At 40.4% G+C, this 23,004-nt stretch overlaps 1 protein-coding gene across 1 annotated transcript in view; it reads right to left on the minus strand.

The window, feature by feature from the left end:
• Positions 1-12,945, minus strand: part of SMURF2 (SMAD specific E3 ubiquitin protein ligase 2) — a 111,276-nt gene extending 98,331 nt beyond the window's left edge. Inside the window, exon 1 of the mRNA XM_061392405.1 lies at positions 12,861-12,945. Coding sequence (XP_061248389.1) covers positions 12,861-12,912 — 52 coding nt within the window. The 5' untranslated portion in view covers positions 12,913-12,945. The remainder of the gene's footprint in view (positions 1-12,860) is intronic.
• Positions 12,946-23,004: the final 10,059 nt, after the last annotated feature.

Genomic DNA, 23,004 nt, shown 5'->3' on the forward strand with positions numbered 1-23,004 from the left:
ATACATAAGTATTTCATCACCATTCCAAGTCCCCTCTCTAGTTAGAGAAAAAAAGATTTAAGATAACTAAACTGGAAATCAGAAAAACTCGAAATAACATCACCAATCTATTTTAAAATAATAAAAAGAGTAGTTCACTACCTAAGCTTTCCTAAATCACTACAGATGGTGACTGCAGCCATGAAATTAAAAGACGCTTACTCCTTGGAAGGAAAGTTATGACCAATCTAAATAGCATATTGAAAAGCAGAGATATTACTTTGCCAACAAAGGTTCGTCTAGTCAAGGCTATGGTTTTTCCTGTGGTCATGTATGGATGTGAGAGTTGGACTATGAAAAAGGCTGTGTGCCAAAGAATTGATGCTTTTGAACTGTGGTGTTGGAGAAGACTCTTGAGAGTCCCTTGGACTGCAAGGAGATCCAACCAGTCCATTCTGAAGGAGAGCAGCCCTGGGATTTCTTTGGAAGGAATGATGCTAAAGCTGAAACTCCAGTACTTTGGCCACCTCATGCGAAGAGTTGACTCATTGGAAAAGACTCTGATGCTGAGAGGGATTGGGGGCAAGAGGAGAAGGGGATGACAGAGGATGAGATGGCTGGATGGCATCACTGACTCGATGGACTTGAGTCTCAGTGAACTCCGGGAGTTGGTGATGGACAGGGAGGCCTGGCGTGCTGCGATTCATGGGGTCGCAAAGAGTCGGACATGACTGAGCGACTGATCTGATCTGAAGCTTTCCTATCTACCTAAATTTTAAAAATTTCAAAACAACTAAGAAATAGAAGGGACTGCCCTATAGCTCAGATGGTAAAGAATCTGCCTGCAATGCAGGAGTACCAGGTTCAATTCCTGGGTCAGGAAGATCACCTGGAGAAGGAAAGGCAACCCACTCCAGTATTCTTGCCTGGAGAATCCCATAGACAGAGGAGCCTGGTGGGCTACATGTAGTCCATGGGGTTGCAGAGAGCTGGACACATCTAAGCCACTAACACACACATACACATATACAGGAAATAAAAAACTAAAATGTATAAGGATTCATATTTTATTATGAAAGACTTGGTACAACCAGCCTTATCTCTATGGACTTAAAAAGTTGTACCAATTGTTCCCTCAAAAAAATCTATTACTATTCTCTTTGTAAGATTCAAGAAAAAAAATTTCATTAGGTAAAAGACTATATTTCACTTTCATTGATTTAGAATACCTATAGTCAGGATCTGAATAGCAATTAAATTAGATAACAAATGAGAACAAGTTAAAACTATAGCGTTCTGAAAAATTATCTTCCTAACACTGACAGACTTGTTATACATGTGAATTTCTTAGGTGACACTGCAAAAACAAATCTTTTGTACTGAATATCAGACTGATCTTCACTTTGTAGAGAAGTAAATTTTGCAGAGGATGGTAAAAGATTACTATTCATTAAGTCAAATACAAACCTAAATGAGTACTTCAGTCCTCTATCTTTATAACTTAACACTCAAAATTTATTAAGGCACAAACATCAGTTAATTCAGTAATAATATCACAAAAAGAGACTCTATTATTTGTTTCAAATGAAGTCCTCTTAAACCATCTAAGCATTTTTTTCAATTTCATCATTCTTGAATTCACAAATATTTACCGAAGATACACTATGTATCAAGTACTGTGTCAGACATGGTATTTTGAACATATCAAATACCATTTTACGTTAAAAAATCTTTTTCATTCTTCTTCCTTTACAAAACTCAATTTTAAAAAAGTTCTTTCAACCTTATTTATAGAATTAACTTCATATGACTCTGAATAACCAATCAGTAAGTTTTCTACTTCACAAGAGAAAGTTAAAGCCTGATGACATAAGATCATACAAAAATAAAAAATGAATTAACTACCAATGTTTGCAATTCTAATATAACAAAAATAATTTGGGGGGCTTCCCAGGTGATGCCAATAGAAAAGAACCCACCTGCCAATGAGAGAGGCGTAAGAGACGCAGGTTCAATCCCTGGGTCAGGAAGATCCCCTGAAGGAGGGCCTGGCAACCCACTCCAGTATTCTTGCCTGGAGAATCCAGGACAGAGGAGCCTGGAGGGCTCCTGTCCACGGGGTCGCAAAGAGTGGAACACGGCGGAAGTGACTTCACACACATGCATGCATTCTTCCTATACATATATTAATAACATAACATACAGTTTATATAAGGAAGTTTATCCTAAAGCATGGATTTCCACTAGAAGCCAGCATCATCTTTGAGAGTTTCTAATTCTCCAACTCTCTTTAAGAACTCTTATTTACAACTTTGAGTTTCAGTTTTACAAGTTTCTTTTACTCACTGTTGATATCTACCTGTGCAGAAATATCTCCACCTACTGGCAAGAGATGAAACTACAGGCAATTTTTGAAAGTACTAGCAAAAAGTTATTGAAGATGTGGATAGAACCAGTTCTCCCATCTCCAAAACCCTAAGCCATTCAAATTATTCTCCCAAGCTCCTTTACTTCTTTAATGTTGTACTTGCTCCTATAAAACAGCATATAATTTGTTATGACTATTTAAAACACTATCTTTGCACACAGTATATATAAAAAATAGATAAACAGAAAGAACCTACTGTATAGCACGGGAACTCTACTCAATACTCTGTAATGACCTAAATGGGAAAAGAATCTTAAAAAAAGGGTATATATGTATACATATAAATGATTCACTTTGCTGTACTGCAGAAACTAACACAATACTGTAAATCAACTGTACTCCAACAAAAATTAATTAAAAACAAAACTCAATCTTTGGATAAAAATGTCAAAATATATTAACATAATACTTGAATACAGCTTGAATAGTATTTTTCACATACATTATTTCTTATCTAGCAGGATCCTAAAATAAATAACACTGTCATTTTAAATGTGTATTTATAACTAAAAAGCAAAGGCACCAAGAGAATAAGAGATTTGCTTAAAGATACAAAGTTTATCAGTGGCATAACTAAGATCTGAACCCAAATTTCCTAGCTCCAAGTTCTATACATTCCACAACATTCCCAACTGCCTCCAACCTTAACAGTAAATAGATCTACACTGTAGATGTCTGCTTTATGACAGTTTCCAGGAATACACTGTGGTTAAATTAAAAAGTCTGTTCATATTTTAATAAAACTTTCTTCCATATTCAGATGGCCAAGAGGCACATGAAAAGATGCTCAATATCGCTAATTATTAGAGAAATGCAAATCAAAACTACAATGAGATACCACCTCATACCAGTCAGAATCGTCATCATTAAAAACTCTACAAATAACAAATGCTGGAGAGGATGTGGGAAAGAGAATCCTCCTACGCCACTGGTAGGAATGTGAATTGGTACAGTCACTCTGGAAAACAGTATAAAGCTTCCTCAGAAAGCTAAAAATAAAATTACCATATGAGGGCTTCCCTGGTACCTCAGCACTAAAGAATCCGCCTGCCAGTGCAGGAGACACAGGTTCGATCCCTGATCCAGGAAGATCCCACATGCCACAGAGCAACCAAGCCCATGTGCCACAACTATTGAGTCTTTTAAAAACTCAGCACAGCCAATAAATAAATAAAATTATAGAATTACCGTATGATCCAGCAATCCCATTCTTGGGCATATAACCAGTTACAACCCTAATCCAAAAAGATACACACACTCACTCCAATGTTCATAGCAGTGCTCTTCACAGTAGTCAATACACAGAAATACCCTAAATGTCTATCAACAGATGAATGGATAAAGAAGATGTGGTACACATATACAATGGAATACAACTCGGCCATTAAAATAGAATGAAATAATGCCATTCGCAGCCACATGGATGGACCTAGAGATTACCAGTAAACCAGAAAGACAAATACCATAATGCTCACTTGTGGAATCTAAAATACGACACAAATGAACCTCATCTACCAACCAGAAACAGGCGCACAGCTGCCGGGGGAGGGGGCTGAGGGAGGGAAGGGGTGGGAGGTTGGAGTTAGCAGATGTATGGAATGAATAACAACAAGGTCCAACTGTATAACACAGAGAACTATACTCTGTATATGACAGCCATAATGGAAAAGAACAGGGGGAAAAAGAATATATATATACACACACACACCAATATATATATATATATATATATATATATAACTGAATCACTTTGCTGTACAGCAGAAATTAACATGATAAATCAACTACACTTCAATAAAAAATTGTTTTTCTTTTGTCTTATAGAAAAATGCTCATAGAATAAGTTTTTAAAAATGTAATTCAACCCACATTTAACAAAACAATTATAATTATATCCTTCTTTTCTATTGCCACATTTTAGGTATGTTTATTTTTTATCCCACCTTTTTCCAAAAATTATTTGTAGAGGCTGGTAGCTGTAAATAGCAAACTTTATTAAGTCATGCTTATTGTTATCCACTTTCATCAGTAAGAGACAAAAATAATAAACTTCTTAAAAGATTTTTAATCGAATTTTTAAAAGAAAAGTGAGCCCAACCCAGGTTTATTCTGATTTCTTATACTTCCGTTCATGGTATTATAGAATTTAAAAAATTAATGTCTGACACATGTCAAGAAACTGATAAGTATTTGTTGACTAAATAAATGAAATAATGGCTCCAGACCATTACAAGATTCTAAATCATTATGGGGTCCTACATTGAAGACTCAATTATGCTTATTAAACTGTTTTCAAGATGTTTCCAAAAAGTTTAATCCATGTGTGATATCAGAAGACTTATATGTTAAAGCTACAGTAATAAGAAAGTGTTAATTATAAACAATAAACTTACAAAGAAAAGAATGGTAAATAAAAGGAACAGAATAGAGTCCAGAAAGAGAACATGTATGTTGTCAACTGATTTTTAGCAAGGTGCCAAGACAATTCAATGGAGGAAACAAAAGCATTTTAACAAGTGGTATGAGGAAAATTGGCCATCCGTGAGAGAAAAGAAAAAGAACCTGATCCTTGCTTATCACAGTTAAATTAACTTTAGGAGGGTCCCAGACCGAAATGTAAGAACTAATATAAATATTGCAGAAGAAAACACAGAAAATCTTTAGAACTGTGGATTAGGAAAAGATTTCTTATATTCGACGTAAAAAGCATGAACCATAAAGAAAAAAAACTGATGAATAGGGCTTATTCAAAATTCAAAACTTCTGCTCTTTGAGACACTATTAAGGGGAGGAAAAAGCCACATGCATATTAGGAGAAAATATCTGCAAAACACTTATCTGATAAAGAATCTGTATCCAGAATACAAAAAGAATTCTCAAAACTCAGTAAGAAAACAATCCAATTTTAAAACTATGAGCAAAAGATTTGAAAAGATATTCACCAAAGATACACAGATGACAAGTAAGTCTATTAAAAGATGCCTAACACTGTAGGTCAGTAAAGGAATTAAAACTAAAACTACACTTACGTTATCTCTACACATCAATTAGAATGGTTAAAATCAAAGACTGACAACAGCAAGTGCTAAAGCTCTCTGGCTAGGATCGGGAGCAACTGGAACTCTCAGACGCTTCTGACAGAAAAACAAAAATGGTACAACTTTGAAAAACAGTTTAGCAGTTTGTCGTTTAAGTTAAACACATACTTACCATATGATCCAACCATCCTAAATATTTACCCAAGAGAAATAAAAACATGTTCACAAAGAGAGGTGTACCCAAATTTCCTTTATGATGGCTTTACTTATGATGGCAAAAAACTGGAAACCAATGTCTGGATATTTGTGAACGCATAAATAAAATGGGGTATGCGTGTACAATGCAATATTCTTCTGGAACAAAAGGAACAAACAACTGATACACAACTTGGATGGACCTCAAAAGCACTACACTAAGTGAAAGATGCCTGACTCAGAATACTACATACTGTATTGTCACATTTATATAAAATTCTAGGAAAGACAAAACTACAGCAACAGAAAGGGAATCAGTGGTTGCCAAGGACTGGAGATGGGAGAAGACTGTGAAGAGGCAGGAGGAAACTTTTGGGGAAGAAAAAAATGCAATTTGTGCGATCATCTACATAGGAATTCCTACCTAAAAGCAGTATTTATTTTAAAACTAAGTTTTATGTCTGCTGTGGATTTTTAATAAGAAACCAGACCAAACTGCCAAACTTAAGACACATGAAAGTTCTAAATATCAAATGCAGTTTTCAAAAAGTCAATGCCTTTAGAAGTGATTCTAAAATAAACTGATATAAAATTCTTCACTTTGTTCAATTAATCATATATTAGTCCAAAAATCCAAACGAAAAGAAAAAAAATTTAGTGTTAACACTGAACTGTAAAAAATGCCAAATACTCGGGACTTCCCTAGTGGTCCGGGGGCTCAGAGTCCACGCTCCCAATGCAGGAGGCCGGTGTTTGATCCTTGGTCAGGGAACCAGATACCACATGTTACAACCAAGACCTGGTGCAACCAAATACATACATTTTTTTTTAAATGGCAAATACTGATATCTGGAAAACTCGCACTAGTGAAATATTAGTAGGCTCAATGTTCAGCAAAGTCGCTCTAATCAAGCAAAAATAGATATGACTGCAATCCTAAATAGAAACCAATAACTAAGGTTAGAAAATACAATGAAAATGCTACAAATATAAATTAACTGGAATTACATTAAAACATAGAAAGAAAACTATTAAGCTAGTCTAAGCAATATAAACAAAAGTTCAAAGTTTCTAGGTGGAAAAATGAAATACACTTAAATGCCTCCTTTTCCCAAATTAATGAATTCTAATCACAATCAATGAATTTGTTTTTAAATTTAACCATTTAATTGGAGTTAACTTGGAAGAGCAAATAAGAGCAAAAATTTTTCTGGTACAATGAGAATATTAAACTAAATTATAAGCTATAATAATGAAGAGTATGGCACTGAACCAGAGCTCATCCATTGTAACTAACGTATTAACATAACAAAAAGGTATCACAGCGCTGTGAAAAGGAAGAACTGGTTAACAAATAATGATGAGATGACTGAATAGCAATTCGGGGGGCAATGTCTTCCTAAATCATTTTTAAAAACTCTAAAATAAAATGTACTTAAATATTTACTAAGCCTCTTGAAGAAAAGGGCTTCCCTAAGTATAAAAGACAGAAAAAACCAAGGGAAAGTTGGACAAATTTGACTCCTTAAGTAACAAATTTATTCAAAATCACTTTTCTTCCAAAAATGATCAAAATTAAAAGTCAAATAACAGACTAGGGAAAATGTCTGTAACAAGTATGACAACAGATTAATACCTTTTTCAATTCTCAAGCAGATCACCCAAGAAAAACACACAGAGCCTAACCAATATCTAGGACAAGACCAAACAAGTCAACAGAGAGAAATATTACTTAACAGAAAAATACTCAACTTTACAAGAAACTGTTAAATACTCTTTGTCATGAAGTTAGCAAACATTAAAAAAAAAAAACAAGAGCCAATTCTTATAATAGAATATTAAGAGGGATACATTTATTCAATGCCGCTCTAAACAGGCACAATTCTTTTAGGAAATAGCCTGAGGAAAAAAAGTCATCAAGAACCTAAAAAGATCCACACCCTTTAATGCAATAGCACTCTATGGAAATATCCTACGAAAACAACCCTTAAAAAAAATATTTTATCTACATCAAAATGTTTACAGCAACTATCTATAGAAATAAAATTTAGAGATAAAAGTTAAAACAAGAAAAAAACCTGAACAACGGTGATGGTACAGCATTCTCTTAACTGGTTATCCTAAAATCAGTCTTCACAGTTTCCATTCCAGTCCATCCTTATTGCCTGAAGACTGACGTTTCTAAACACCGAATACACGAAGCTTAAAATCCTTCAATGGTTCCCACCACTGTAAAAAATGTAAAATCGAACTTCTTGGCAAAATTTCTATATAACAAGGTCGTAAAATGGGTTGGTCCAATCTACAGCCTGATCTCTTGCCACTCACACCCAGTGTACTGGTCATAAACAACACATGTAAAAATACACAGAATTACTTCTATGTCTCCAGTATTCGTTCAAAATAAAATGCCAGAAAGCTCTTAATCCATGTTGAAACAGGATTCTGCCTTCACATGAGTTTACAGCATTGACAACACTCACTGAGCATAGATAACTCGAGACAACTCACTGCCTTCTGTGAGTTAGGGCTGATGCTAGAGGTAGAGCCTCTTAGTCACAGAGGAAAGGTCAACATCGGTCAAGGAGAAATTTATGGATAAGGGTTCCTTGAGTTGAGCCTTAAAAGATGAGCAAGGATTTCGAGGGACAAGGGTAAGTCAAAATAAATGAAACTGTTTTATTTTCCACACAAGATCTTAGAAGTTTGTAACAGGCACTCTAGACAGACAACTTGGGCTCTGACATGTACTTAACCTCTCCAAGTTTCTCCTACCTCTTGGAGTATGAGAATTAAAAGTAATAATAGATGTAAACTTAATATGGTATATGGCACTTAATAAGCATTCAATACATGTCCCTTATACAGAAACACATAACAATGCTGATTACAACAATATATTTCAAAGGTTTAGCATTCTTAGAACAAAGTACCAATAAAAATGAGAGCAAAGAGAAAAAGCTGTAAGAACAGGGCAACATACAGCCAGAATCCAACAGTTCTCCCTACACACTATGATGACATCCTCGTACTACACATCACAACAACACAATAACATATTCATAATGATTGCTGTTACTGTTCCATCGCTAAGTCATGTCCGACTCTTTTGCAACTCCATGGACTGGAGCCCGCCAGGCTCCTCTGTAGATGGGATTTCCCAGGCAAGAATACCATTTCCTTCCATTTCCTTCTCCAGGGGATTGTCCTGACCCAGGGATTGAACCCACAACTCCTGCATGGCAGGTGGATTCTTTACCACTGAGCCACCTGGGACTGAATCATAAATAAAACTTTAAGTTCTGTTAAGGACGGACTACTTGAAGAGTAAGACATAGTACATCTTTGAAAGCCTTCAAAATTGTTGGAAGATACCAAAAATGGCTAAAATAAAGACCTTGCAGGGCTAAAGCATGGACCTTCACTTACCTTGAAAATGGAGTTATATACTAAATATGCTAAATTATACGCTAAATAAATGTCAGTGTGTTGTGATAGTTACAGTTCAATCAACAGGACAAAAGCAGAATCCATGTTTAAACACACACACACACACACACATCCACACTTTAGTCAGCAATGAAAACCAAACTACATTAAGCACCTTGGCAGTTTCAGTCCCTGCCTGAAGGTTAGACTGGAAGAGATAAACTTAAGAGAAAAGGAAGGAGCTAAGTTACACTGGCTTCATCCTCAGACACCAAGGGAAAAAAAAAATGAATTGGGGACATTCAAATTACTAACACCCATAGAACAGACCATTATGGTGTACAGGCACATTCCCACTTAGGAAACTATGACAATCAAGTTGCAATTTTTAAAATTTTTGAATCAACAAAATATGCAATAAAACAATATTAAGATACCAGCATATGTAAAATGAGACTTTTTTAAAGTTAATATTGCTTTAGCTATAGCCAAGGTTATTACTGCTTAGGATTTTATAAATTAATAACAAGGAACAGTGTACAAAAACATTTAAATTACAAACAGGTCTACAATAAATGTTTTGGAGAAGTAATCTGTTATTTCTCCATATCTAAGACTTTTAAATATTTGAAACTATAGTAAACTGCTTTTTCCAGCCTTTGGTTTTCAAAAACAGTAATAATATAAAAAACTACCCTCAATTTTTTTACCTCAAAGAATATCTTCTATCCAAACCATCATAAGAAAGGCCTATGCATAAGTCTAATGTACAAGAATTTACGTTTTATAATTTTCTGTATGAATACTAGTTGAAATTGATAGCTTTACCATATAGTCCATTTTAATGATCAGGTATTAATGTGTCACAAAAAAAAGTAGTAGTTTGATGGACCAAATCAGATCTTAACCACCAATGACCTGAGGAATTTCAAATTTCATATCAAATTAGCACTGCCTTCTTCACATCAACAAATATCAAACAGTTCGCTAGTTGACTGTAGTCTTAGGAATAACATGTGAAAAAGTATAATATCTGTTGTGTGCAGAGATCTCATGGTTCAAATATTTTTCCTTCAGTTCGTGTGTACATGTGAGAATGTATATATGGGGGGAGGGGTGTGTGTGTGTGTCTGTGACAAACACCAAGCAAAAGCTGTTTACATCTTTCAGTAAAGTGGCAGCTCTCCATGAAGGACATAACTGAGTAACTACAATTCATGAAGCACCTTGGAATCAAAGACAGTCTATAAATTTAAAATACTAATATGGTATTAAAACAAAGAACAATTATTTTACATCATCTTACAGTTCAAGTATACTGTAATCCAAATAAAAATTCACTATGGGATTTGCTCCCCCCATTTTTTTTTTTTTAAGTAATTTTCCTCTATTATGGAACCCAGATCTAAATGAACTGTTAAACACTTAAGTCTAAAGGTATGCCAAACATTTCTTAAGGTCTTAACAAAGAATCAACCTTTTTTTTTTTTTTTTAAACAAAATGAGGCCTAGGTTAAATATTTTATTTGGCTTCTCAAGATGGACTGAAAAGTTGGGCACCAGCTCCAGACCAATTCCTGGACGCACATCAAACACAGCCCTGTCATTTATCCAGTCAGTCAAAACAATCTTTTCCATCTAACTCTTTAATGTTTATGTCCTAAAAAGCTGCTAATTGAATCCAGCTCTTAAAATCTATTTGTTAAAATCTATACCATCTAATTTGTAAGTGGACAAAAATGAAAAAATACATATTAACCTTCCTGGCAAAACAGAAGGGACTCTACCATTCGTAACCAAAAGGAAGAAGGCGAAATTCTTAATATTTAAATAGTTTTCTCTTAAAATATGACAGAGACAAATTCCCAATGGTTTTAAGAAACTGAGAGTATCTAAAACTGTTTTTACAATTAAGGGGACAAAGTGTATTTAAAATTCCTCAGAAAAATCTAAAAATACAAAATTACTCTATAGATTTAGCCCAGTATTCCCTATCCCTCCAAAAAATGAGTGTAATCTTTTCTCCTGACTTTACTCATGAATTTTATAATGTATCATATGCAGGAAGAAAACCACAGATAAACACTTTAAGATCTGAATTACACTAAAAACCTCAAACTCATTTTATCTGCAGAAAGTCAAAAGCCCTGTTTTCTCCCTCATGCTCTCATCGTGTATATAACCTAGAAGGAATTAAGTGGCCAGGAGCCTATTTCTGATGCCTTTTGCACACCTGGAATCACAGGTTCTTTCCATGATCACTGACACAGGATTGACTCCACAGAGGAACAGCAGTAGATAAACTCTAAAACAACAAAGATCCCTTATAAAGGTTTCCATTGATTCATTAAGAAAATAAGGAAACTGAATGGGGGGAAGTAAGGGAGACAGGCATCCCCCAATCCAGGTTTTCCATTAAGAACCACTCAGTTAATGATTCTTTGCAATATTCCCTAGAGAAAGTAAAACTGTCATGAAAAGTAATATATTTTAAAAATTGCAGCCAACATACAGTCAGGCTAAATTCTCGAATACCTAATTCACTGCAAGTTTTTATCTCGAAAGTTCAGCCAGTGGACTGGGATGTGACATACAAGCATTCAATTACAAAATTAGTCCGTATAAATCTCAAAGTCTAGTGGAGACAAACATAATTACAGTTTATTCTTACACACGCACCCACATACACAAAGATTCTCTAAGTCATCTTTCTCATCACACATCCGAATATCAACGTGCACAATTTATTAATAGCAAATAATGAAGCCAGAATTACAATGGTTTCATTTACACGTATCAAACTCCAAGTAATTTTTCCCTAAAATGGGGTAACACGACCATGTAAGAATATACAAAACGTACTTGTAACATTAAAGATGTAACACACTTGGGATCATAAACACTTCGTAAGAAAAGTCTGCTATCCAGCAACCCCTCCAGACATTCTTTTCCATTTAGAAAAAGGAAGAGGAGGAGAGTGGGGAGAGAGAAAAACTTTGCTTCAAAGTCCTTCTGAGCACAAACTTAGAAAGGGACTCAGAAAAAGTGTGTTTTTAAAGCAGGTTAGAAGTGAGACACAAGTTCTGCGGCCTACAAGGAACAACCCCAAACATACTACCCTACAATCAAACACTTCCAAAACACAGAGGGTACAACGAGCCCGAGTCGTCGGATCAGGCAGACACACCGGAAAAGTCAACCTCGGTCTCCTTCCCTCTAAAGTCGTGCGTTTCAGGTGTGTGGCACCGGCTGCTGCGCCTGGCAGCCGAGAGGGAAGGTTTTGCACGCGGGCATAAGTGGGCGAACAAGTTAACAACCGGGGAACACACACACACACACACACCCTCCCGTTAAGCGCTCCATCTTTAAGGAGTGTTTACTGCGCGCAGTCAGCAGCCGGATTCAATAATCCCCGCCACAGGAGCTCCTCATCCCCTCCACGACCCCACCTGGGCAGCAGCCCAAGGGCTGCTCCCCGACGCCCCGGGAGAGAGTCGTGCTTCTCGGCCAAGGCTTTTCGACCTCAAATCCGCCTGGAATTCCAACGGGGGGACCCCCCCCCAACAACAACAAAAGACCCCCGACTCACCCTTGGCTTTTCTAAGAATTTCCCAACGAGGGAGAGTGGTTTTGCAATTACTCTCCCTGAACTAGGCCTTCCCACGTCCCCGACCTCCCACTCACCATTGATCGCGACCCTGGCCCTTCTCAAGGCCACAGGCACCCCCCGCCGGCTCGCCCACCCCGCGGCCGCCCGGGCCTGGCTCCGGCCGCCCGCCCAACCCCCTCACCTGTCAGGCGCAGCTTGACGGGCCCGTTCCTCCGGCCCCCGGGGTTAGACATGTCCCCGGCGGCGGGGGCGGCGGCGGGGCTGCGGCCGCGGCGCGGGGCCCGGGGCCGGCGGGCGGCGGGCGGGGCGGGGGCGACGGCGAGGCGCGGCGCAGTCACCACAGCGGCCGGGGCTGGGGCCCGAGCAGCCGGGGCCGCGGCCGCCACGGCCGGAGGGTCCCGGATGTGCCGAGCGTCGTCGCCATGAGCCGCGGAGGGAGCGGGACGCCGAGCTCCCCCCTCCTCCCACTTCTCTTTCCTTGGCCCGGGCCGCACAACAAAGCGGCAGCCGCGGCCGGCCGCGCCGCCTCCGCCCGCGCCCCCGCCGCCTCCACGCAGCCTCCTCTGCCTTTCCCTCTTCTCGGCTCGGTGAGGCCCAGGAGCCGACGGGGCCGGGCGGTTGAGGCGGGCGGTGCTCGGCGGCGCCGGAGCAGGATTCTGGGCTCGGCCGCTTCCTCCTCCACCCGCCCTCTTGTCTGAGGAAACCCGGTCCTGGGGCCGCCGCCGCCACTCAGCGGCTCCGGGGGGCGGGGTGGAGACGGGGGCGGGGTCGATGGTGCGGGGCGGGGCCGGGGGCGGGGCCTGGGTGGCCGCGCGCGGAGCACCCGGGGGGCGGAGGCGCCAGGCCTGGCTTCGGCCTGGGCGCGGCGGTCCGGGCTCATGAGTCCTGCTGTCCCACGCAGAACTTGAGGAAGGAGCGGGCAAAGGATCCGGGTGGCGGCGCCGACCTCTGTGGTGCCAGGAGGGCCTGGAGTTCAACCCGCTTAGGGGAAAGCTTTTGTCCGCGTAATACAGGCTGCCTTTATTAGACGCCCACCGCGTGCAGGGCGCTTCTCTGAGAGGCAGGGGCCAGCGGTTAGAACCGAACCTGCTACGGTCCGGAGTGAGCCTCGGCTGGAGTGAGGCAGGAGACGCTCTTCCCACACCGAAGGTTCCGGCAAATCCCCAAGGGTGTTTTGCTCCTGGTAGCGTAGTTTCCACCTCCATCCAGGACTCACCTGGTGAACGAGATCAGGTTACCAGCCTGCTTGGGCTCTTTTTTTCAACTGTAGCGCAGGGATAGGCGGATGATAATGCCTTAAAGGATAATTAACAAGATAAGCCTTCGAGAGCAATGTATGAAAGCTTTTCATACAGGACTGTATTTTGTTATCTCAGGAGGAAAAAAATAGAAAATGAAATAAAAATAAATGTACCTTACCCTTTGACCCTGTAATTGCACTCAGGAATTTATTCTTGATATAATAGTACAGAAGATGTTATTGCAAAATTCGGTTAATAACAAAAGGGAGACGAGCTGACAGCCTAATGGCGAATTTCATTACATCAACCGCATAGGTTTTAATGCCCCCATTTAAGTGGCAATTACGAAGATCATATAATATGGAAGAGTTTACAAATAATCAAAGTTTAAAAGCAGAATAAAAAGTTGTATGTATGCATGCAAAAATATATACATGGAGGATTTTTTGTGTGCTGTTTTGCTTAAGGCTACTACTATTGCAATTTTAAATGTTTAATAAAATCTGATATATTTTAATACTGTATCAGTTGTTTCTTTTAATTCATCAATAATGTCATTTTATTCTCCAGATCAACTTACCTCCAAGAACTTCTCATCAATCTGGATGAAGTGAAGTGAAGTGAAAGTCACTCACTCCTGTCCAACTCTGCAACCCTGTGGACTATACGGTCCATGGGATTCTCCAGGCCAGAATACTGGAGTGGGTAGCTGTTCCCTTCTCCAGGGCATCTTCCCAACCCAGGGATCAAACCCAAGTCTCCCACATTGCTGGCGGATTCTTTATCACCTGAGCCACAAGGAAAACCCAAGAATACTGGAGTGGGTAGACTATCCCTTCTCCAGCGTATCTTCCGGATCCAGGAATCAAACCGGGGTCTACCGCATTGCACGCGGGTTCTTTACCGACTGAGAGTTATCAGGAAAGCTCATCAATCTGGATACAGTCCTACAATTAAACTGATGCAAAAATTATATAAAGTTCCGGAAGTCAGACTAGAAATTCAGGAGATAGTGCTAGAAATTCATTCAACAAATGCTGAGTGCCTGCTATGTGCAGTTAACTTTTCTTTGTGCTACACAAGCTCTGAAAATACATAAAACAATTTCAACAATGGTTGCCATTACAGTTTAAAAGACTAGACGAGTAATGGCAATAAAACTTAGCAAACGGATGTATACATACATATCTGCCTTATTCTAATGGCACACACTGTTCCCAACCACCTACTAACACAGTTTGCAGTTTTGTATTAGGTAACAGAAGTTAAGATCTCAGAGAACAATGGAGCTGTGGAGATTGCCTGTTGTGAAGTTTAAAGCAGTACATTCAAATGTGCAAGTGACAGTTCAGGAAAAAATGCATACATGCTAATATGCAGAGAAGGATTCTGTTTAGGCTTGCCTGCATATACGTTTAAATCTTGTTGTTTTTTAAAAAAAGATTCGGATAAGAATACCTTAAAACCATACTATTGAGGAGAGCTAAACTTTCATTAGATTTTATTTCAGCCTTAGACGCACAGCATTGCTTCATCCCTGGAGAAGGAAATGGCAACCCACTCCAGTATTCTTGCCTGGAAGATCCCATGGACAGTGGAGCCTGGTGGGCTACAGTCCACAGGGTCACAAGGAGTTGGACGTGACTGAGTGACTGAGCATGCATGCATTGCTTCATCATGGCAACGTTTTTAGACATATTTTTGAGAAAAAAGGGGAGGAACAACAACTCCTAGGGAATTCACTCTTTTCTTCCTTCCTAAAATAGAAATCTACTTCTAATGTAAATCATACCTGCAAATGACTCTAATGGGTACGGGAATTGCAGAAAATCTTTTCAAAGACTTTTTATTCCCTTGTGTCTTCTAATTTGCTCTCAGTGGAATTGTTCACCTTTTATCAAATCATTGTTCTAGGCATCTGTCTTAAGTATACTAACTCCACCTATTTCATACCAATAAAATATGTCTTTTTCCATGAATGCCACTTAATAGAACCTTCCAATGAAAATGGTGTAAGAACTCATTAAACACCATTTTTGAGCAAAAGTTTTAAACTCTTTTCATTAACTTATTTTAATCACTTCAAGTTGCACTCTTTAGGATAATATCCTAGACCAGAGGTGAAAATCTACACACTGTTCTAAGAATATTTAAATCCTTTTGTTTAAATATGTTTCTGTTTTCCAAGGCTAATGTTAAATTTGATGTGACTTTGCAAGAAAATGCTTACCATCTGTAGTTGGTATTTTTCTTCTGCTTCAGCCATTAATATATTTTGTACCTAGAAGGGCTGTCTCCAGTAATAAAAAATCTGTCTGAGGTAAGGTTATGTTAATAATGGTACTCCTGTGAAGCTATTTTTGTAGTGTAAATTTCAATTTTAATACAGTTTACATGCCATGGAAAAAGCAAACATCAAGCACTCAGCAGTTTCTACCACTGCTTAAAAATTCAACTTTCTTCACTGTTTAAATATTGTTAATTTTCTGATGCTGGAAAAGATTGAAGGCAGAAAGAGAAGAGAGCGTCAGAGGATGAGATGGCTGGATGTCATCACTTTATGCAATGGACATGAACTTTGGCAAACTCCAGGAGATGGTGAGAGACAGAAAGGCCTGGCGTGCTGCAGTCCATGGAGTCGCAAAGAGTTGGACATGACTGGGCGACTGAACAACAACAATTTAATTTAATATTTAGTTCTGGCTTCCTCCAAATCAGTTTATAACTGAGGAAGCAGCCAAGCACAGCCACCATATACCTTGTCAACATGACTCTCCCCACCCCCCACCACCTCCACTCATTTCCTCTCTGCCTCTGCCTGTCTCAGGTCCTCAAAATAAGGTTCACTAAAAACACTCACATGTAGTCCTGTCCTGACATGATTTACGATTAGGTCACGTTCTGAGCTGTTCTCTGTGACCCCATCCCTCAACCCCTCCCAGCAGACCTGGTCCCCAATGGTAGAAGCTGAGGCCCCATCTAGGACCTCTCTCTCTCCTGGTCTGAGCTCCCCCATGCTCCTCACCTCAGCTCTGGCCTCTAAGGTGATATACTAAGATGGTAGTCCTTAACCACATCCTCTTCTAAAGGAATCTGCCCTCACCCATGGCTCTAACACACTATCCCAGGCTCCATCCCCAGAGACACTGATTCAGCAGGTTGGGTGGGGCCCATGAGTTTACATTTCTAAGGCTTGGATGGAGAGAACCCACTTTGAAAACCACTGCCTTAGACAAGGAATGAGCCTGGGTGGCCCCAGTTGTACTAGGTGGGCTTGGCCTCAGCTAACTGAGCCAAAGGTGGGTGAGTGACTAAGTGGCCAATCAGATTTTCTCTTCTTGGAACGTGAAATGGGCCATGGGGCCAGTAAGTTAGAGGTGGGGAGTTGAGTGGAGAAATCCTAGAGGTCCCCGCTAAGGAAGCCACTTTAAGGCCCAATTAGATAAATAAAAGAGGAAATGAGTGTGTAGAAAAGAGACTAACAAAACAGACAAGCAAAGAGAAGTGGAGATAAGAGGTTTCATAACTAAAGAGGGAAACAAAGAGAGTGATTGTCTGACCAGTTTCCTGCCAGTACTCCCAGCCCAGGTGTAACTTCTTACAATTAGTTTCCAAAGGATCTCACTGTACAGAATAACCAACCCATCTCTGACTAAAGCAAATTTCAGGGGATCCTTTCCCATTGGTTCACTTTGCCTCGACTTGGAACACTGTTTCCTCTTCAGGCTGTCCTAAACTCTTCCCTAGACACCCTTAGGTTCTGCAGTGCTCCTGCCTCTGTTCTTCCCCAGAACTGAGTCTCACTTGCAACCCAGTCTGTGGCTTGAATCCTAGCAGAGTCAGCATTTCTAGAATCTAATACAGTCTAATACATGTGCCTATGCTGCTCTTGACATATGGCTAGTGATGTCCTGCAAGTATAAAATGCACATTGGATTTGAAAGACTTAGCATGGGGAGGGCTTCCCTGGTGACTCAGTGGTCAAGAATTCGCTTGCCAATGTATGAGACAAGGGTTCGATCCCTGATCCCAGAAGATCCCACATGCCCAGGAGCAGCTAAGCCAGTGTGCCACAACTATTTAGCCGTGCTCAGAGCCCAGGAGCCGCAACTACTGAAGCTCACACCTAGAGCCCGTGCTCCACAAGAGAAGCCACCACAGTGAAAAGCCCAAGCACAGCAGCCAGAGAGTAGCCCCTGCTCTCCTCAGCTAGAGAAAAGCCCATGTGTCAACGAAGAACCAGAACAGCCAAAAACAAAGAAATTTTTTAAAAGCTTTTTTAAAAAGGACTTAGTATGGGGGGAAAAAGGAAGGCAAAAACAAATATCTTAACCTTTTTTATATTAATGCCATATTGAAATTATAATACTTTGGGTATATTGAATTAAATAAAGTCTTTTTTTTTTTTTTTTTTTGCTTCATAACATATGGGGGTCTTGGTTCCCCAACCAGGAGTCAAACTCACATCCCCTGCACTGGAAGCACAGTCTTAACCACTGTACCACCAGGGAAGTCCCAAAATAAGGTCTTATTGCCCCCATTTCTTTTTGCTCTTTCTGATATGACTACTGGAAAGTTTAAAACTACAAGTGTGACTCACTTTTATCTATTTATTTATTTAGGCCACATTGCCCAGCTTGAGAGATGGTCTTGATTCCCCAACCAGGGATCAAACCCAGGCCCTCAGCAGTAAGAGCTCCGAGTCCTAACCACTGGACCACCAGGGGACTCCCGTGACTCACTTTGTATTTCTGTTGAACACTGGTGATCTAGAGGATGATGACGACCCCACCCATCTACCTCCAGAAGTCTTGCCACCAGCCAGCTAGATTCCCCATCAGTGGGCTCTATGGTCTGCCCAACACCAGAATGTCCCTGCACCACTCTTAGGACCTTATCCTACCCACCCAGCTCTGCAACCAGTTTCTTTTCTATTTTTTGGCCAGAGGGCATGTGGGATCTAGTTCCCTGATCATGATCAAGTTTGACCATGATCAAACTCGAGCCCCCTGCATTGAAAGCACGGAATCTTAACCACCAGACCACCAGGGAAGTCCTTTCCACCAACTTCTAAAACTAGGTCAGTTCAGCAGCAACTATCTCACACTAGCGAGTGTGGGATAATTTTGTGTCAGGACCCTCTTTCTGCCACTTCTCCACCTACCTGGGTTTGACTTAAACTGATTATCATACTTTGTGCCTAAGTCTTGCAATTGGATAGATCTTATATAGCTGATTCCTACATCCAGTAGAGAAATGAACTTAATGACCTAAGTTATGGGTTGAATTTTTGACCTCCCCTCCAAAAAATATGTTACAGTCCTAAACTCCACTCCCAGTACCTGTAAGTATAATCTTATTTGGAAATAAGTTCGTCATTTAAGATGAGGCCATTAGGGTGGGTTTGAATTCAACACGACTGGTATCCTTAACGAAGAAGAAAATGCTATTTGAAGTCGGAGACACACAAGAAGAATGCCGTATGGTGACAGAGGCAGAGACTGGAATGTGTAGATGCCAGCCAAGGAATGCCAAAGATTGTTGGCCCCACCAGCAGAAGCTAGGAAGAGCGACTTCCCCAGTGGTCCAGTGCTTAAGAATCCACTTTGCAAGGCAGGAGACGACAGTTTGCTCACTGGTCTGCGAATTAAGATCCCACATGGCGAGGAGCTACTAAACCCATGGACCACAACTAGGAAGTACAAGCGCCGAAGCAAAAGATCCTGTGTGCCGCAAGTAAGACCTGATGCAGGCAAAGAAATATTTTCTTTAGGAAAGATGCTAGGAAGAGGCAAGGAAGGATTCTACCCAGAGTGTCCGAGAGAGCATGGCCTTGCCCGCAACTTAATTTTGGACTTCTAGCCTTCATAACTATGGGAAAATAAATTTCTGTTGTTTTTCCACCACCCAGTTTGTGATACTTTGTCACGAGAGCCCTAAGAAACTAAAACAACCCCTCAGTCCCTTCCATATGCAGTTGTATTATATACAATACAGGTAAAAAGACACACAATGTAACTGTTTTTCATCATTTGTTGCATTTACAATATTGTGTGTTTTTTTTTTTAATTTAAATCCTGTAAATCTAGCCCATTTTTAATGCCCCCATTTTCAAATGTCTTAAGTACACAGACTGCCCTCTGATACTGTGAATTCTGAGTTAAAAGAGAATGTAATTTGAAGGCATTGCATATTTTCCAAAGCCAATTTGGTGATTTAAGCGTGAAAGTATTACAATGAAATGTTTGAAAAGTTATCTGTGCATGGTTTGCTGTAAGCTGATATCATGAAGCAACACATCTTTTCGGGATGAGGTAGCAGCCCCAGCCCCGGGGGAAAGGGAGCGGGCGCATCACTCAACTACAGCTACTTGGACAACTGAGCAACACAAGCAGGCCCAACCGAAGAGTCATATCCAATCAGCTTCAACATAAAAACTGTAGTAGCTACAACAGGATTCTCTAAGGGCGGGATGGGAGGAGATGTGGAAATATTTGTATGATGCAGTCTTTATGGGTAATGCAGAGAATATGGGCCAGAATGAGATCAACATGGCTCATAAGCCAATGGGTCAATGTCAACCATTGCTTAAAAACCTTCAATGGCTGCTCATTGCCTTTGGAATCCAATCCAAACAGCGTTAGTGGCACGAAAGGAATGCTCCTGATGTAAATCTGTAAACTTTTTAAAAGCAGAAAACAAGACTATCTGTGTGGAATAATCCCAATTCTAATTTTTAAATAAATATACTCGTAAATACATTCATCCATTACAAATGGCATGTAGCAGCTAAGCATATAGTAGCTGCTGAGTACTGTTCTTAGAGCTCTTAATCTAGTGGAGGAGGACAGTCAACAAATAAACAATATGTAAAATGAAAGAGTAAAAAGAGAATTATCTGTTGCTCTCTAAAATGCACTTTCAATGTTGGAGTTAAATCAACCACAGCAATTCTCCAGAGTTTTACTGAACATGTTTAGAAAGATTTTACCTCTTTCTCACTAAACATTAGCTAGGAAGGACAGGCACTGTGGGGTCGTATTATGGTCCTCAGTGGCAGACACTGTCATTGGAGACTGGAGTCAACACAGAGGAAGAGGGGCCAAGGGATGGAGAGAGTGGAATATGATCTTGACTATCCCACTGAGTCCCTGGATCCAGCCATTCCTAAAGCCATCACATAGTTTGGGTCACATGTTCAGTCACTTGCTCACAAGAGTCCTAGCCAATACATTGAGGGAAGCAAAATCTCTGGGGTGAAAACTGCAATAAGGTCTCCAAGTGAATAATCGTTGAGGAGGTAAAGAATTGGCTCCAAAACACAGGCCAGCAAACGTTTTCTGTAGAGGGCCAGAGAGTATTTCAGGCTTTGCCAGCCATAGCGCCTCCTTTGCAACCATTAATACCCGACTCTGGTGTCATAACGCAAGAGCATCATTGGATGAACCGGTGTAGCTATGTAATAAAACTTTATTTACAAAACCAAGCAGTGGGCTAGATTTGGCGCACTGTCCATAGCGCTAACCCCTGCTCTAGACCTAAGGCCGGAAGCAAACAGGACAGTGTCAGAGTCAGTAGAGTTCTGCAAAGTGTTTTTCCAAGATCTGTGAAACCTGAAACCGTTTAACGGTTGAGGAAAGGGGGCCAGTACAATTCTAACCAGAACTAATGCTTACTGAAGTCTCTCTACGTGTCAGATACTTCCCTAAAAGATATATCATTTAGGAGGTTTGGGTTAGCAAGAAACAGAAAGCCTAATTCAAACGAACTTAAATAAAAGAGAAGATTTTTTGTTTCTTATAAAAAGTAGTTCTGAGATAGAGTTGACTTGGTAATTGGAGTTTCAGTGGTTTAGTGATATGTTCAAGGACCCAGGTTCTTTCCGTCTGATACTTCTGCCTTCCTCGGGGTTTTGGTTTTACCTTCAAGTAACCATGACCACAAGACGGCTACAGTAGCCCCAGGCTTCATGTCCAGACCAAACAATCTTCAAAAGAGACAGATCGTCTCTTTCTCTGTCTGCTTCTTCAGTCAGTCAGTTCAGTCGCTCAGTCATGTCCGACTCTTTGCGACCCCATGAATCACAGCACACCAGGCCTCCCTGTCCATCACCAATTCCCAGAGTTCACGCAAACGCATGTCCATCTTAGGAGTGAAGAAATCTTTCCCAGAAGTCCCTGCATGCTAGCATCTTTCCCTCTAGACTCTCATTGGTCAGAACTTTATCCTAGACCACACTTAAACTAACCATTGGCCAAGGGAATGGAATTTCCATGACTAGTTGAGAATCATCAAGAACGACTCCTGATCTAGGCTACTAGAGAATTCAGAAGATAATACAGAGGATGTATGACTACTGAACAAAATCAGAGTTCTGTTGGGAAGGAAATATAGGGACCAGAAATGGATACTGGATAAGCAACCACAAGTGATTTTATTGGGTGATAAACCTTTCCACATTTTACAGATGAGAAAATAAGGTTCAGTGAGAGGAAAGTGACTAGCTCAGGGTCATACACCTCAAGAGACTGGACTCAGATCCAGGTCTGGGACTACAGTGCCCAAGACCTCCACACTAAAGTGTTATAGTAGAGCTGAGGATGTTAGAGAAGAACAGGATAGCTCCAAAGATTGCCTTAAAGTCAAGTAAAACTGAGCCATTTATTAAACCTGTGATGTAACCAGATCTCCCTAGCAGTGTGAACCATTCAGCTTCTGCTGTGTAACAAACCACCTCATCATTTCATGTGTAAAGCCACAATCATTTATTTAGCTCACAATTATATGGGTCAGCACTTTGGACTGGGCTTCCGGGCTCAGCTGGACTCGCTCATGCATCTTTGGTCAGCTGCTGGTCAGCTAGCAGATCAGCTGGGGACTGGCTGCTCTAAGTGGCCTCAGGTGGGATGGCTTGGCTTTGTTCTACGTGACCGCTCATCCTCCACAGGCTGGCTTGGGCTTGTTCACAGGGAGGATGGGCTGAGCGCCAAGAGGGAAGTGGAGCTACACAAGGCCTATTGAGTCGTAGCTCAGCTCAAGGAAAAGTTACTTCTTGATTAGGGACTGAGCTGAAAAAGGATTCTA

The sequence above is a fragment of the Bos javanicus genome, chromosome 19, assembly GCF_032452875.1.
Source record: "Bos javanicus breed banteng chromosome 19, ARS-OSU_banteng_1.0, whole genome shotgun sequence".
NCBI classification, from domain to species: domain Eukaryota; kingdom Metazoa; phylum Chordata; class Mammalia; order Artiodactyla; family Bovidae; genus Bos; species Bos javanicus.